The sequence below is a fragment of the Lagenorhynchus albirostris genome, chromosome 14, assembly GCF_949774975.1.
Source record: "Lagenorhynchus albirostris chromosome 14, mLagAlb1.1, whole genome shotgun sequence".
Lineage (NCBI taxonomy): Eukaryota > Metazoa > Chordata > Mammalia > Artiodactyla > Delphinidae > Lagenorhynchus > Lagenorhynchus albirostris.
The window spans coordinates 79368714-79386829 of NC_083108.1; the positions used below are offsets into that span (position 1 = coordinate 79368714).

Consider the following 18116-nt stretch of genomic DNA (forward strand, 5'->3'; position numbering starts at 1 on the left):
TGGTTAAGGGGGTACATGCTGTGTGTATTTTACCAAAAAAATTGAAAGAAAGAGGAAATACATATTCAATACTCATCAATTCCTAATTATTTGGTGATATATTACTACTCCCGGTGCTTTGAGGTTATGCATAGCTATTGTGTCTGTGTGGTGGAAATGCTATATAAGATGCTACTGCACATCTCTTCTCAGCTTCAGGCTGGCAGCTTGAAATTGGCCCTGGCAGCAGTATTTATACCATGGAAGTCAAGGCTCCCCAGATAGCCAGCTGCTCATCATTTACCAGCACACCACTGGTTATTTCCATGTGTCTGTCTCCTCCACTAGATGGTGAGCTTCTAGGGCAAGAGCATCTCAAACATCAGAATCACCAGCAGAAGCTTTAAACATCCTGATGCCTGAGGCTCACGCCAGACCAAGAATGCCAGCCACTCTGCGGTGGGACCCGGATTTCGGTATTTTTTAAAGCCCTCAGGGCAGCCAGGGCTCTCAGGTTGAGCGTCTTAAACTTCAATGCCTACGCGAATCACAAATTACTGGGGGATTTTTTTTTAATTGAAGTATAGTTGACTTACCAGGGGACCTTATTAAACTGCAAATTCTGATTCAGGAGATCTGGGAGGTGGCGGGGGGCAATGAGACTGCATTTCTACCAAGATTCCAGGTGATGTGGATGCTGCTGGCCCATGGACCATTCTCTGAATAACAAAGGGTTAGAGAAAGGATGCTTCCTTTCAGTTGGGTGACCATGTGGGCTTTCCACGCCCATCCCTAGGGATTAAACAAGGTGGGTGTTGCAACAACCCATTTTATAGAACAGGAGACTGAGGCTGGAGGTAAAGCGACTTGCCTAAGGTAACACAGCTAGGGATTGGTGGTAGGGCTTGGACCTGGTTTTCCGAGACCCCAAATCCACTGCCTTTGTCTTCCTTCACCAGCTGCTTGATTGGAGCCACTCTGTGTAAGGGGATTACATGGATCTGAAACAACATAGGGCCCTTCCGTCTCCTGGCTGTGTGACCCCAGGTGAGTTTCTCACCCTCTCTGGGTCTTATTCCTGGCACTCAGGAAACAGGGAGGGTATGACTGTGATACTGGATGCCTGAGGGCCTCTTGAGGGGTCCGCCTCATAGAGGATGCCATGAGCAGGAAGGTTCTTTCTCCAGCACCTAAGCTTGGGGATGGCACTTCAGGGCCCCCCTACTCCCTGGGCAACAACCCCAGTGGGTCAAGCAGTCCAGTCCTCTGCCTCAGAGCTAGGACAAAGGAAGATAAGCCTGGGGTCTTCCCGGGTGCAACTGCATTTTGCTTCAGCAGCATTTAGCACATCCATAATTAGTTAATGCAGTGTGGGATGATTTCAAAACCATAATCATTGTGATAACCAAGATAGTCTCTGACTCTGATCTCAGCTTTCTTTACATCAGGCATTGTTTTAAGCCTTTACACCTATTACCTCATTTGCTCCCCACTCTCACACTATGAAGTAGGGGATGTTAGGAGTCCCATTTTACGGATGAAGAAATCAAGGCAGAGAGAGAGAAACATAATTTGCCCCAGGTCACACAATTAATAAGCAGCAGAAGAGGGACGTGCTCCTAACCACTGCACTATATTGTCCTTCAAATAATTTACGTGCATGATGCAAATAGGCATGTCTCTCACTGTGTTCTGAGCGCCCCTGGGACAGGGGCCCTGTCTGTCTTGTTCCCTGTTGTATCCCCAGGGCCCCACACAGGGTGTGCGCAAGAAACAGTTTCTGAATGAGGGAATGGGTGGGCTGGTTGAATCTCTCCCATCCCACATTCTGGCCACGTGAAACTCAATCATAACCGTGACTTTCATTGGCTCTGACGGGTATGTTTCCAGCTGTCTCTCTCATTAAGGCTGTGAGTGCCATGAGGACAGCAACGGTATCTGGAGCTGCTCACTGCCACATCCCTGGAGCCTGGTACTCACCCTGGTATACAGCAGGTGCCAAATAAATGCTGCTGAGCGTGAAGATCTCAGTGGAATTGGAAGGGAAGCAGGAGTGTATATGTGTATTCTAGGGTTGCTGGATGGAGGGGAAGGGGCAACAACACTAAATCATGATGCAACAATCCCATTTCTGGGAGGTTTATGTCGCATTGAGCTCTTTACCTGTGTGAATCCTCCTGGCCTCCCTGCGTGGTAGGGACTGTTACCATTCCCAGTTTACAGCCAGGGAAACCAAGGTTCACCGAGAATGCTGGCAAAGGACGGAGCTGGGATTGGACCCAGGTCTGTGTGGATCTAGGCTCATGTCATTTCTACTCCACATCACGGGAGTCGGATGAATAATCTGTGTTCACCCTGTTATCCTCAGTGCTTAGCATGTTTCTTGGCACACAGTGGTGCTCAACCTTTTCTTGAGCACAAGTCAATAATGTTCACCACTTAGCCCCAGCACCTAGTACCATGCCTGGCACACAGCAGGTGCTCAAGAAACATATACTGAATGGATGCATGAGTGACTGCACGAATGGCCACTCGTCCCATGCTGGTGTCGTGCTGGCTGTTGCAGTAGCGTCTGCTTTGATCGCCACTACCCCCAGGCAGACACAAGTGTTGAGAGACACTCGGCTGACAGTGCCGTGAGATGGATGCGCGCCTGGCGGCCTCATCTCCCTACCGACTGGCCCCGCATGGCATTCCATAATGCAGTCCATTAAAAGGCTTGTAAATTTTCATACACGAAAGCCTACCACGGCATCAGCACAGACTAATTGCTGTTAAATGTGTGGGAATGTTACCGCCATGCTGCTGGAGCGATCACTCTTCCCAGCTCAGCCCGGCCCATTCCTCTGCAGGCAGAAAGCTTACAACACTCGCACAAGGCCAAAAGCAATTCGTGTCAAAAAGATCAATAATATAAAAATAAAGCATGAGAATTCTAGTTAAAGGGAATGTCATATAAATATGTGGTTCACGTCCATGATTCCAAGATTAAAAAAATCAATCAATATCGTTCTTTAGATGATGTTATTTCTAATGAGAAATACCCAGAACAACTGCAAATAACTGCTTAACTGGGGGGAAAAAGCATTAACAATTTATTTTATAAGGTATATGATACCAAATGAAAGAGGATTGCTGCTGGTTCTTAATTTGGTTGTAATATGGCGTGACAGGTTCAGTGATGCTTTGGTGGGTTCTCAAAATTAAATTCAGAAGGATGTTCGGGTTTTACCCCTAGCTGGGCAGGGCAAAGCCAGAGGAGCCAGACTGGGTTATGGGAGCCAAGGAGACCCGCATCACCAAAGTTATTATGTCATCAGAGGAGGCTGTGGGGAGTGTACGTGCAGGTGTGAGAGCAGGGAACAGTAAGGGTAGACAGAAGTCTTTCTAACTGCATCTTGCAAGTGACACCCTGTTTACTGAGCTCTTGCTATGTGCCAAGTCCTGGGCTGGCTATGCAGACCTGGGTTTGAATCCCAGCTCTCTGCAGGGGCTGGGCTTCCCTGGTGGATTCTGCCTGGATAGCTCAGCAAAAACATCTAAAAGGCACAGATCTGGCTGAACAGAGGTCCTTCACAACCATAACCACCTGCAAGTGTCCAATTCAGGCCCTTAATCTAGAATCTATATTCTCAGCTCCTTCTGTACCCCACAGGCTCCTTGAGGAGCTCTGTTCAGCCCTCGAAGCTGAGATCTGCATCTTTCACCCTCTGCTCTGCTGGTGAAGAGCTGTGTGAGCTTAGGCAAACAGCTTAACCTCTCTGAAACCCAACTTCTCACCTGTAAGAGGGGACAATACCAGTGGTGCCTCCCTTGCCATGCTGCTGAGAGGTGGTGATGTGTGACAGGCATTGCTAAACACTCGATAAATTTTGCTGGCTGGTGTCCCAGCCTGAGTTACCACCCACCACCATGTGCTGGGTGCTAAGCCTCATTTACCTCACCTGAGAATGGGTGAGAGGAGAGGCTTCCTCACTGGGCTTGTGGGAGGAATAAATGTGATGAGGCAAGTTTCAGCTCATCAGCTAGGAGTGCTGACTAATCTTCAAGGAGCACTCACTATGTGCTAGGTTTTGTTCTTGGGGCTTTTCAAGTATCAACTCATTTAACCCTCTCATCGACCTTATGAGGTGGGTACTACTATTATCTCCATTTAAAAGCCAAGGAAGCTGAGGCCCAGAGAGGTTAAGTGACTTGCCCAGGATCACACAGCTGGGAAGTGGATAGGCTAAGATGCAAGCTCACGCCAATCTGGCTCCAAGCCTACGCTTGTTCCCACTGCTTATCTTTCCTGGTGGGTCCCGCTGGTCAGTGAGGCCATTTCTCCCTGGCCTTGTAGGCTGGTCAGGACTGCACGTGTCTAATGTCTGTTGTGGCCCCAAGGGGGTCCCACTTACAAAGGTCATGACAGTGCTGGGAGTGACAGAGAAAGGGTCATCTGGGGAGTAAGAGAATTATGACATCAAAGACAGCTGGAAGAGCAAACAATGTTAAAAGGCAAAAAGAAAAATAAAAGATCCTGTAATTAAACTTTGGCTCAAAGGGAAGGGCAAGAGTCCTGTGGGCAGATGTGGAACAGGAGGGGAGCACAGGGACCAAATTAGGACACGGCATGCAGAGCTGGGCGGGGGCTCAGGGCAGGGAGGGCCGAGCCCGTCTCAGGTGATCTGAGCTGTGAGGATGCCCCCCATGCCCTTCTCAGGCAGCTCAGCTTCAGGAATGGAGACTACAAACCCCTGGGGATCTTGTCCTGGGTTAGAACCCCCTTCCCCACCCATGACTGCCTGTGAGGGAGAAGAAGGCAGTCCTCAGTGTCTGGGGCTGGGGCAGATGGTGGGGGAAGCCGATGATGACTTCAGGTTCTGGGTACTCAGTAAATGTTTGTTGAGTGAATAAATGACTTCATGGACTCAACCGATGATCTGATCTATCTCCTGGTAAATAGCATCTTTTTTTTTTTTTTTTTTTTTGCAGTACGCGGGCCTCTCACTGTTGTGGCCTCTCCTGTTGCAGAGCACAGGCTCCGGATGCGCAGGGCCAGCGGCCATGGCTCACGGGCCCAGCTGCTCCGCAGCATGTGGGATCTTCCCGGACGGGGGCACGAACCCGTGTCCCCTGCGTCGGCAGGTGGACTCTCAAACACTGTGCCACCAGGGAAGCCCTAGATGGCATCTTAGTACCGTCTCTAAGCTCCTAAAAGGTGGTCACGCCACACGAGCTCCCCTCTGATCCTAAGAGGACAGGGAGAGAACATTCTCAGGCCTGAACCAAACACACCCACCACAATGAGAACAAATAACTCGCTGGCCAATCAACAGAGAATCTCACTGAACCTCTTGCAATCCGATGAGCTGTCCCTATTTACAGATGAGGAAACAGTGGCTCAGAGACATGAAGTCACTTGCCAAAGTCATATAAGCAGTGTCAGGGTGGGACACAGACCCTGGATATCTGACCTCCACACTCTCCCGCCTCCCCTGGGGGTCAGAGGACACTTCAGCCTCCTTGGTTCCCAAACTGCTCTGTTTCAATCAGGCCGAGATGAACGTGTCTGTTCCAACTCAACGGAAAGGGTTTTCCATCATGCAGGCCATATCCCCTTCAAGGTGGAAGAGGAAGGAAGCAGGGAAAAAAAATTTCCCAGCAGTGGCCTTGCCATCTTCTGGCTGGGCCACTGCACATGCTCCTTAGAAAAGTTTCACCTCTGATTTAGCATAAGAAAACTTTTAATTTAGATGTTTTCGTCTCTCTCTCCAAGTAAAAATAAGTTTAAAATAATGACTGTAATAAATGAAGGTAATTAATTGTAGTTTGTTCCTTTACTGTCTAGTCAGCTTAATTTTACCTTTTCAACTAATAATGAGAAAATAATTTCTGTGCTTGGAGGGTTAATGATATGTAACTACGAGAACTGCTAATTGCATGTTGCAATCCATCCATCAACAACCCCATCTGTGCGACTTGATTATGTTTGCTAAATTATTGCTTTGAATTATCTTTCATAAAGCAACTTTTGTAATTAGCAGGGCTTTCGTCTTGCTCTTTTCTCTGCGCGCAAGGATATTCAAACTTTGGCCATTTCAAGCTGTCTCCATTAAGCCACCTTCTCTGGCTGTCTTTGTTTCCCTGAGCAGGGGGAATCAAGACTGTCCTTTAAGCAATCAAGGCGGAGAGGAAAAGCTTCCTTGATTCACAGCAGGGCAAATTCACTTCCTCTCCGCCCCCCTCCCACCAGCATGAAAAAGAAAGAAAGGAAGGAAGAAAGGAAGGAAGGAAGGAAGGAAGGAAGGAAGGAAAGAAAGAAAGAAAGAAAAAGGAAAAAAGACCCTCACACATACACAGTATGAAAAGATAAAGGATGCTCGTATGCTGTATTCACCAGGGCTGGTGGAGTGAAATTAAGGAATGAACTTGAACATGTTATATTTCAACAAGAGGCCCACACTGGGGAAGAAGGAATGACAGGCACGATATTCAGCCTTGGCGTTTTATGGGTTAGTTTATATGACTCTGGAAGGTGTTTGCCTCAGGGAATATTCCTGGGAGGTGATTAATGCCCACTTGGGAATCCTCAGCTCTGAGCCTAGAGCCTGGTGGTTGGCAAGAGGGAAGCGGCATAAAGGATGAACCCTCATTAAAAAAATTAAAATGAAAATCAAATTTGGATTATAAACGGCCTATGTGTGTGCAGTTTGTTCTGGACGAAGGAGATGCTTTTTATTAACACCTTTCTTTGCCGGTGTTTCTCCCCTGAGGCGCTGGGAGGGACATGGCGGCCGAAATGGATTAGTCAATAGATCATGAAGAAAGCAGGGGTTTCGGGAATAAAACTCCAGACAAATGTAGTCTTTTTGGTACATTAAAGGGACGACGGAAAACCCTCTTAAAAAAATTAACGAAGTTCCTTGAAGATCCCCGGCTATTAAAATGGTGTGTATTCAACATGCCACATGGGTTTGGAAATGAAAATTCACCTTTGCCTATTTTGGCCCCACTAAGACTCTCTCCTCCTGCACTTACTGAGCACCAACTGTGTGCCAGACACCATGTCGACTGCCTCCACCCTGCTTAGTTCTTAGAATCCTTACTGTTAGCCTCACTTACGAGAGGAGGAAAGCTGCAGCTCCGAGAGGTGGAGGAACTTCTCCCCGGTCACACAGCTCGTATAAGCAGCAGGGCTGAAATTCAAGCCAGGCCCATACGAGTCTGATTCACATGTGCTTTCCACCATGCTGCACTTGGGTCTTCCCTGGATCACTGCCGAAATCTAATGTTTAACTCTTTCTCCTATTGGAAAGATGGCATAAGTCATGCCTGCTTCCTATAGGGATAGAAAACCCCCTTCTTTTGGGTAAAAATCCTTGAACACCTAGTTAGGAAAGAGGCAGATTCCAACCCAGGCATAGTGGAGGCCAAATAAACCTGTGTTGAAGGTGACTGATAATAGGAATAATAAAATAATAAGACTTCTAATATGCAAGGTAATGTCCTAAGCACTCCATGAGTATTGACTTTGTTCTTCCTCAATCACAACCCTATGAAGTAGGTATAATTATTATCCAATTTTATAGAGTATGACACAGAGGCAGAGAGAGGTCAAGTAACTTGCCTAAGGTCAAACAGCTAGTAACTGGCAGAGGCAGGATTCAAATCCAGGTTGACTCCAGAGTCTGTGCTCTTCACTCCCTAGCAGCTCTCCATGTACCGGGAATTACATTAAACTCTTTCCTTTCATTATATTTCAGTCAATCCTCAAAAGAACATGAAAAGATCTGCAGTGCCTTTATTCCACTTTAACATATAGAGAAACTGAGGGTCTAAGTAGCTAAGAGAAGCTCTGCCACACCAACCCAAGCAAGGGAAATGGCTGAGAAAGTGACGCTCTACACAAGACACTCACTGCCTGTCTTTGGGCTGGACAGAGGGATCAGCTGCCTGAAAGGGCTTGTGTGCTGAGTATTTCTCAGGGGACCATGAGCTGGTGGCAGATGGGGGCCTTTTTTTAAAAACATAAAAGCCATGACGACACATTCCCAACATTATTGGTCTTCTTTCTGGTTTTTTTCTACCCCCTTCCAGCTCAGGCACCTTACAACCAAATGAATCAATACCGGATGGCCCTATAAATAAATAAGCGCATCAGTCAACTCAGTAATAAAATGAAAGGATGAAAAATATGGAAATCAGCGACATTTGTGTAAATCCAGTTATTGTTTACTTTAATATTGCCTTATGCGCTTACGCAGTTCCGAAGAGACAGATTTAAAGTAATGTGGCACTTGGCAGACGACAGACTTAAAATGCATCTCCACTGGCGAGCTCTGAGAAGGGCCTATCCTTCCAGGGTTCTGCCTGAATACAGGGGAAGACGGAGAAGAGCCCCCTGAAGACAGAACATTGGAGAAATGGCCCTCCCTTCCACTCTCCTGACTCAGTGTAATTCCATTCTTTTCCTAGTCTACCTCCTGCACCAGCCAGACAAGTGGACATTCTCAGAATCCTGGTCACAAAGTCAAGCAAAGAGGAGAAACAGAGGAGGTTCAGCTCCATCCCAGGGCTCCAGGACAGCAAGAGAAACAACTGGCTGAGGACAGCTCAGCTGCTGCCAAAGGAACTAGGGCCCGATGGGTTGGCAGGAAAGGATGTGAAAAGTGTAGATTTTATATCCTCAGAGGATGGGTGGTAGAGAGGATTTCAGAGCAGGCAGAAATCCCATCGAACAGAACCGAGAACCCATTCTTATCATAATACCATGGCTGATCAGGAGGGCATGGGGCAGTTTGCAATGGGGGTAGAGAAGTTTCTCTGCTGCTGGCATCCTCTGGCAACTCCAGGTGGGATAGGAGAGGGAACTGGGAAGTATTTTTGTGACGTGACACAGGCCTTGGGTCTTACCTCAGCTTGGAAGCTTTTTAATACAGGAGCCACCATCTCTCTGATTTCCTGTAAAAGAGATCAGCGAAGAGTTCACCGTGGTGCCAAGTGGGATACCCCCATGGCCCCTGTTTGCAGCTCATTGCTGTCCCCCAAATCAGTATTTCCCAAGCGTGTCCCATGGGACCTGCACTCCATGAGATTTCGTAAGGGTTCCTCATAAATACACCTACAGACAGACACAAACACACACCACGGTGCCAAGCCAGATCCGACTAGGACGCATCAAGCACAACATCAAGTTTCTTCCCTGCAGGACTTTTTGGAGCCTTTTACATAATGCACAATGAGAATTCCTGGAAGAGGGAGAGAGGAAGTAGCATTTCCCAAATGGATTTGATCATGGAATGCTCTTTTATGCAAAGTACCTTGCGGGACTGGTGGTCCGTCATGGGACATTTTTTGGAGGAGGGGCTGGAAAGGCTCCACACCCAGGGCCATGTCACCAAAGCTCCTCCATGAAAACCTCTGTCCTTTAGGTTGCTCGGGAGATGTCTCCCTAGCGTGCCATTTCTGCTTCCCCACCCAGCTGCCCCTTCCAGCAAAGACTGCATTTGGCATTTTAGCAACACCACTCTGCACGGTCGCTCCTTCCTCACCAGAAGGTGGGGTTTCTGGGGGCTTGGTGGGGTCACCTGCCATGGCACCCAGCTCAGAAGAAGGGCTCTGTAAATGTTTGATCAACTCTATGCCATTGGGCTGTCTCCAGAAGGCAGCCTCCTCTTTCTGGACCCTAATTTCATGCCTTTCTCAAGTGACCTTGAGGTTCCCAGCCACAAGGGCATCCCTGGTGGACTGCCATGAGTTCTCTCCAGCGTGCAAGAGGGATTAGAACCGAGGGTACCAAGATCTCAACCATAAATGCTCCAGTTTCCTCTGAGACCCACTGGTGACTCCCCTAACCACTGGCTTCTATGGCCCACAAGAGACCCCCTTGGGAGGAGGAGCTGAGGGGAGCTGGAGAGAATGGAGAGGGAGGGGGTAGCAGACAGAAACAGGAAAGGAAGAGATGAGCTGAAGAATACATATTTCAGCTGAAGAATAAAATCCCTTAACTATGAAATAGGATTGTGGTGCTCCTGGCCCTGGAAAAAATCCTTCTTCTGGGTCCTGGCTATGCTTTCCTCACTGATTTGTGGCCCCCAGGGCTTCTCAGAGCCACTGATATACTGATGTATGCAGGGGATCTTCAGGAGGGACGTAGGGAGTGCGTGTGAACCTAGTGGATTTATTTGATCATAAGGAACCGTGAGTGCACGGGCTGAGCGCAGAAAACGAAACTTAAGAAAACCTAGATTGTGGGTTGTAAACTCAAATGCCCACAGAGGCTGCAGGAAGTGGACAGGAGGGAGACAGGCTGCCCCATGGCAAATCTCAGGGGAGCACAGCATCTTGGTAACGTGAGCGGCAGCTGCTCGACTGTTTCTGGTGACTGCCACTGGGCATGGAGCATCCCCGTGGCCAGATCTACCAAACAGTCTCAAAAGATATCGGAAATCCAAGCTTCGGGGTGAAATCAGAGATGCTAAACATTGACAACTTACTGTAAAATTTGAAAGACCTTTACAGACCAAATAAAGCACATCAACAGGAAACCTCTGGTCTGGGTTCGGGAAATGCTGGTGTTGGAAGGGGCTCAAAAACCATCTCCAGTCCCCTGAATTTACAGAAAGGGACACAGAGGCCCCGAGAGGGGCTGCCTTGTTCAAGGTCCCAAAGCAAGTGAGTGGCACAGTTGGGATTTCAATGCAGGTCAACAGACTCCCCAAACAGGCTCTGTTCACAACCCCACACTCAAGTGAATTTAGGGGATTCAAATCTGAGACCCACGGCGGGGTGGGTGGGATTTTGGGCCAATGCCAGCCATTTCTAGAAGCCCACTGCCCTGTCTGCTTAACTCCTGGGGGAAACTGAGCAAAGGCATCAGCAGGAGGTGAGCTGGGCACCAGCCAGATGATGTTCTTAAATAAAGTCTTGGCATGACTCTCCCCCATCAGGAGAGGCTAGTTCCAAAAATGAGAATTTTCAGAGGCGCGACTATAATAGGAATGGAAACTTATTCCTTCTAATTACATAATTGCATAATTATGCAGTATTAAAATTATGTAAGCCGAACTCAGAGGCTTAAAACCTGGCCTGGATTTCCCTCATCACCTGGGGGCTCCCACGTCGCCTGGGGGAAGGAGGACAAAATGGTGGGCTGTGAAGATCTGTGGCCGTTTCATCTCCGCTTCCCAGAGATGGGAGAGTCAGAGGCAAGGCTTTTGGTTCTCTCCTTCTGGGCAGAAAAACTGGTTTAAAGACCAAGCTGTTCTCTGTTCTAAAAGGGAAGGGAAGGATGCTCAGAATCTCCCTATGCTTTCTTAGCTCCCAGTCAAACCCAGGATGTAACTTGGCCTTTCTAAAGCCATAACATGGGAGACACGCTCAGACCTGAGATTCCCGCCCCTTCTACAAGTGCACTCTCTCTCAGCTCCCAAACCTGATTCCTCCCAGACTTGCTCCATGGACAAGTTCTAACTAGATCCTACTTCCCACTCTTGCCTTGAAGAACCAAAGATATTTATGACTGGTGTGAGGAGGACTTCACAGCTAAGAGACTGACCCCTCTGCACTTATGTGGCCTGATTCCTGGGTGGGCTTGCTTCTTCTCCATCCTTCCATGGTCTCCATCAGTAAGATGGCAACAGGACTCCTAGGTGATTCCAACAGGCAGAGTGGAATCAACATGTCTAGGTCTGATACCTCTAGAATGGCAGACCCTGTCTGGCCCTCCTCCAAGATCCAGGCCACCTGAGCAGCCTGGGACAGAGAGCTCAACCCTCTGCTGAGCACAGAGAAGCACAGCAGGCTTTGGGAATGGGCGGGGTATCTGTTTCCTGTCATGGCTCTGATGTGTCACATCCCTGCCAACATTATATGGAGTCAGAAGGTTTTCTTTTTCCTATTTGTGTTTACTTCCATCACTAAAAAAAAAAATTTTGAGAAGCAACAGGGGGCCTGACAGAGGAGGAAAAAAAATTCACACATTCACCTTTGTGAAGAAAGAAACGTGTCCATTCTCGTCTCTTCCCCTGGGGGACTCTTACATTGCAGGGGCTGGCCATTACCTGGACCACCCTCATGGCAGCTGGGAAGGACAACGCTGGTGGCTGGAGTTGCAAAGGAGGAGGTGAACGGGGAGAATGTGGCACGTTTATGGGCAGGTGGGGGAGACAGTTTCAGACATGGAGATCAAGGGAAGGACCAGAGAGGGTGAGACAGTCTACAGCCATCATTTCCCGGACGCCAATGGGAAAGCAAAATAAAATCAGGAACTCTAGACAAATTGTCTTTGCCATCAAGGCCAAGCATTTGACTTAGACATTAATGTGAGGGAAAAATGGATGTGGTATAGAGCCCTCAAAAACAATGACTTCCATGGAGAAGCGTCCTGCTTTTATTCTAGACAGCACCAGTGAGCACCGCTATACTGAGAAACACAGAAAGGTTGAGGGTTGTAATTTTTCTTCGTGGCTAATTAGCTTCTTTTCTTGTTAGTCACTTATGTCTATAGTTTTCAAAATACAGTTTGAACAGAGAAAAATCTGCATTCCTACTGAGTTAATTCTATAATAGCAACTATACTGTACCTCAGGTACATTTTTCTTAAATTCCCGGCGGAGTTCAATTAAATGTTTATGAGAATGTTCACTCTCCTCCTGCCGTGCAGACAGCTCGGAAGCGACGGAATTAAGCTCCTTCTGGAACAATAAAAAAAAAAAAAAGAAAAAAAAAAGAGAGAGAGGGAGAGAGAAAAGAAAAAGATTTTTTTCCTCCTTTTCCTTTTTAATCATCGTACAAAACAGCATTCCAAACAAGTTTCCTTAACTTACAAAAAAGCTGAGAAAAGACAGGATATTGACTCCTGGCACAAATGAATAATTTACGAAACTGGGGATGCAACCGAAAAAAATCCAGGACAGCTTTTTTTGCTTGTCAGAAGTCAGGCCAGATCAATAATCTCCCATAAAGTTGGGTGGAGCTGTTTTTTTTCATTTCTCCCCTACGCCTCTGCCCCACCTCTTAAATTTCCAAGGGAGTGATGGCATAAGCTTGTCAGTAACTGTAGAAAACATCTCCAAACGGTGTCAAAATAGTAAAGTGCGGCATATTGTATGGGCATATTATAGTGTAAGAAAGTGCTGTCGACAGCTTTCATATATCAGAGGTGGGAACTGTTCCAACTATGACTTACACTTAAGGGTTCATAAATACGCCTTTTAAGATATAGATGGCTTTTTAATTTCTGTAGATTTTGGAAAAATGAAGGTGCCAATAAGAAGCAAGATGACCTTTTGTGTATCCTGCAGTAAATTATCTAAGGTTCACTTCAAGTATAAGAAATATTTCATTGAAGACTCCTGGATTCAGAAGAAAAGGATTGGAAGCAGCCTTGCCTGCTTATGTGCAATGAAGGTTTCAGACCAGGTTTTTACAGGACGAACCAAGGAGGGGAAAAAAAGAGAGTGAGAGATGGAAGTGGGGGACGCTCCAGCTCACACATGACAGACAATGTCTGCTGGTTGTACATGTATATTTGATCACCCCTCTCGCAGCTTTCTTCACTTTAACAGTGGCGGTTTCACGAGGGGAGAATAATTCACCATGAGTTGTCATGGATTTCATTTGCATAATTCAAGAAATGCTCTGTTTATGTGGTCTGCTGCTTTCTTGCACCATCCCGAGATGGGCTTTTTTTCTGGACGATAACTAGAGGAGCATTTCTGTATATATCACCCGATTATATCTGCAGCAATCAAGCCCCATAATTTCCTAAATCCAGTGATGCAATAAATTTCTGCAATCAGATTTATTAAAAACACACAAGCAGATGCAAGAGTGTACTTCTAGGGTGAACTCTTTAATCTAACATATGTATGATGAGGCCCGGCACCGTGCTGAAAGACCTCATTTGTCATTGCTAATGCGCATTCATCTTGCACACACAATGAAACACTTTTACTATTAGATAATGAAATAAAAGTACTATTAACCCGCTGCAAATCCTTTTCCCTCTAAGAGACGAAATGCATGGTAATCGTCTTATATCATGTCTGAGAGTCGGTAAATCTGCTCAACAGCAGTTCACCGTAGCACCATAAACCTCGCGCCCATTGAAGGCTGGAGCGCATACCCCAAACCCAGGGTAAGTGTCTCTGCCTATGGAGCCTTTGGGAGAATCGGGGAAGGAATTTCTATTTCTGGAGAAATGTCTAACCTCTTTGGAGAATCATAAGACTAGAAGGGAGGAAAATCGAGGCAAGAAAGTAGCCATTAAAATAGAGGGGCAAGAGACTTGGAAATGTGGTGCTCTCCAAGGTGCTGATATCAATGCTATGCCACAGCACTGGGTACACCAACTCCAAGGTGCAGGGGCTTCCAGTCCAAACGTCCCATTGAATTTTTGAGCCAGGTAAGGAACAAGGTGTCATGGGAGAGAAGAGAGAGAAACAGAAACAATTTCTGACAGTCTGCCAAGGTGACAGAGAAAATAAGGAGACTTCTGGTTTATCATCATTTAAAAATAATTGTAGTTTCCAATAAAGAAACCACAATTGACCGTGACCAAAATATCAAGTGACTAGGGAGAGATCTGTGGTAGCAGCAATGGGACTGACCTAAGGCAGACAAAAACCAACTATGTGGGGCAGCCAGGTGGACAGAACCTCACTTGGCAGGAGAGAAGTAACTGGAGTGTCATGGTCAATTTGAGTTGTGGCAGAGTGCTCACAGTTTTTCTTAGTTTTTCTCATCCGTCTTGAAGATAAAGAGTTGATTTTTACATGGCTACAGGACAAACAGAACTGGGACTTGCGTTAACATCACACGGTTTTGAATGATCATATATCTGACACAATGTTCTTATCTCTGGGATACTGCCTCTCCCAGCATCCCAGCAACCTGGTGGGGGCTGAACTTTGACTATTGATTGATTGATTGATTGACTGTGGTACGCGGGCCTCTCACTGTTGTGGCCTCCCCTGTTGCGGAGCACAGGCTCCGGACGCGCAGGCTCAGCGGCCATGGCTCACGGGCCCAGCCGCTCCGCGGCATGTGGGATCTTCCTGGACCGGGGCACGAACCCGTGTCCCCTGCATCGGCAGGCAGACTCTCAACCACTGCGCCACCAGGGAAGCCCGACTCCTTATTTAAAACATCAAACCCAAGTTCCAAAAGGAAATCTCAGAGCAGGTTAAGTCTAACTGTCTGATGTGCTGTACCAGGCAACGATGCCATGCGACTGCACTGGCTCCCTCCATCCTAACCTCTCAGGCTGCTGGTGGGTACAAATCTGTCTGCTGCATCCACACTGTAGACAGAGCAGAGGTGAGACCAGATGGGGGAACATCAGCAGGCTCCCAACCCCAGCCCCACAGAAGCCCAGCTCTTGCCGTCTTTCCTGTTCATCCCTAGAGGAGCAGACGACGGACATCATGACTGATGTCCATGCTCTTCTTACCTCTGCCTTACATCTATACTCATCCTTCAACTCTGAATTCTTGCCACATTTCTATGGTTAGTACACTAACACGTCAACAACAATAATAGTAAATAATCATAACTACCATGTATTGGGTGCTTACACGTACCAGGCACCATGCTAAGCTCCTCATATACATCATCTCATGTGACGAGCACATTAATATGTTTGTAAGGTAATTCAAGCAGGGACTAAGAAATGAATTACAGTCCTAATAATTCAGCTGTGAATTATCTCCTTGGTGGATTATAAAGGCAAAATTGTAATGCCCTGCTCGTCACAGGGTTTCTGCTCCACTTCCCCACTAGCTGGGGGATGTTCAGGGAGCTTGTTTTAAATGTTATAAATGTGTAAAGCATCAAGCACAGTACTAAGTGTTCAAAACATGTTGGCTGATACTAATTTAGATACGCTGAGAGCTCAAGGAACACCCCACTAGATCAGTGATTCTAAGAGTTCAGGATTTCACAGGTCAGTAAAAATCTCACACCCCCCGCCCCACCAATAAAAGGATGACAGAGTACTGACAAGTTTTACTCTATCAGGCAAAGACATTAAAAACCACTCCCTCCCACCCTAGAAGACAGGCTATTTGAACATTAACAGAGCAAGACAGCCAATGACAGAATTGACATGTCTTTTAAAATAAACATATTTAAAATAAAAAAGCTCACAGCACTGTATTTATTTTGAAGGAATATAAAAAACTCTCACAAACATAAACCAGCACCAGTCTGAAGCTGAGTTTTAGAAATAAGTGTCTGAACCCCCATGCACATACACAGCTAGCAGGGCCTCTTTGATGATCAAGCAGAACTTGGGATCCTCTCCCACCTGGCCCCCAGCCCCCAGCCCTAGGGGGGCCATGATTAACACAGCCCCAGACTTTGGGCCAGGCCCAGGCAGGGAGAAGACTCATCTGATTAACTGGCCATCAGCAGCAGACAGACAGCCCGGAGCCCGCCGCAGACCATTCAAATAATGATCATCATAAACAGCCCATTTGCAACTAAAAAAGAAATAATTTTAATGAGCTTGAAGCAGATGATAGATGCAGCTGAGGCTCGGGCCAGCGTGCAGAGAGAAAGGAAGCTGGGACTGAGCTGCAGCCAGGGCTAGGAGCAGCAGGAAGAGGCTGGGGCAGGGAAGAAGAGCTCTTCTGATGGGACCTACAGCCCCACTGCTTGCCCACGGGAAATGCCCACTGCCCGGGGAGTGGCCCTAGCTCTGAGAGCGTCTGCCATCAGCTTGCTGGGCAACCTTGGAACTTCCAAGGCACTCACAGTCTCAGAACATATAAGCCAGAAGGAACTTTCAAGGTTGTCCAGTCCATCACTCTCTGAACTTCAACCATTCATACTACCCCTCTGCATGTATTTTGCCATATTGATATTCCACATGAATTACTATTTCCATGATATTTACCTTCAAACTGACTCTTCTTTCTTTTGGTATAATTTTAAGTTCAATTTTTTTTTTTTTTTTTTTTTTTGCGGTACGCGGGCCTCTCACTGTTGTGGCCTTTCCCGTTGCGGAGCACAGGCTCCAGACGCGCAGGCTCAGTGGCCATGGCTCACAGGCCCAGACCGGATCTTCCCAGACCGGGGCACGAACCCGTGTCCCCTGCATTGGCAGGCGAACTCTCAACCACTGAGCCACCAGGGAAGCCCTTAAGTTCAATTTTAAGCTCAAACTTTTACACCCTTATAACCATTGCCCAGGTAGATACACAGAATATTCACACTCCTAGCACCTTGGAAGGTTCCCTTGTGCCCTCTCCTAGTTAGTACCCCCTTAAAGGTAACTATCATTCTGACCCTAGCATCTAGATAAATTTTGCCTGTTCTTGACCTTTACATAACAACCCCTTCTCTTTTTAACCTAAATAAGTACATTTGAAAAGGAACTTCTTTTTATCGCTAGAGGACACTATGCCATAAACAGAAGGTAGTCTTTAAAATAAAAGTACAATGAAAACAAAGCATTGCTGTTTGTCTTTGTTATAAAAGGAGACTGGCAAGTGCTGGAGAGGTGTTAAAGGTAGAGACTTTCTTCTTGTTCCCATGAGAAGGAATGAATGACCACTGAGAAGGGATAACTGATCCTCCTGACACAGGTCAATCCCTTCTAATGTCAGGTCTACTTACAGTCATCTCACGTCCTAACAGTGGGGGTATGTATGTCCCACACTTTAGCTAACACTAACTGAATCTGAGTCTCCCATTTTAGAGATGAGAAAACTAAGGCAAAAACAGCTTAGGCGACCTGCCCAAGCCACACATCTGGTTAAGAGGCTGGATTTCCTCAGAGGGAAGGTAGCTCTTGGGTGGGGAAGGAAGAATGTTGGTTATCTATGGGGAGAGCAAGTTGAACATTCTCAGTTCAACTGTATTTCCTCAACCAGGAAGGATTGGGAATTGTACAAGAATACTTAGTTTTAAAAGAAATTTAACACATGATGTTGACCTGAAGTGTCAATGATGTACAAAACTTTGAGCTAGCTGCTATGTTCTTACAGGGGAAATACACATCTGAATTGTGCATATGCATGTCAATTCCCCCAGCATGTGCTCACACTCTTCTCAGCTCCAAAGACACCCTCACACTCAGACACATCTCCCTAATACCACTTCTGAGAAGAGACCTTCTGAAAACGCTGCAGTGATTGCTGGGGATTAGG

At 46.9% G+C, this 18116-nt stretch overlaps 1 protein-coding gene across 1 annotated transcript in view; it reads right to left on the reverse strand.

The window, feature by feature from the left end:
- The window catches only part of CUX2 (cut like homeobox 2), a 262670-nt gene that overhangs the window by 95325 nt on the left and 149229 nt on the right, over positions 1 to 18116 (reverse strand). Inside the window, exons 2-3 of the mRNA XM_060170867.1 lie at positions 12546 to 12656; positions 8875 to 8922 (exon numbers count right to left, since the gene is read on the reverse strand). Of these exons, the coding sequence (XP_060026850.1) occupies positions 8875 to 8922; positions 12546 to 12656 (159 nt within the window). The remainder of the gene's footprint in view (positions 1 to 8874; positions 8923 to 12545; positions 12657 to 18116) is intronic.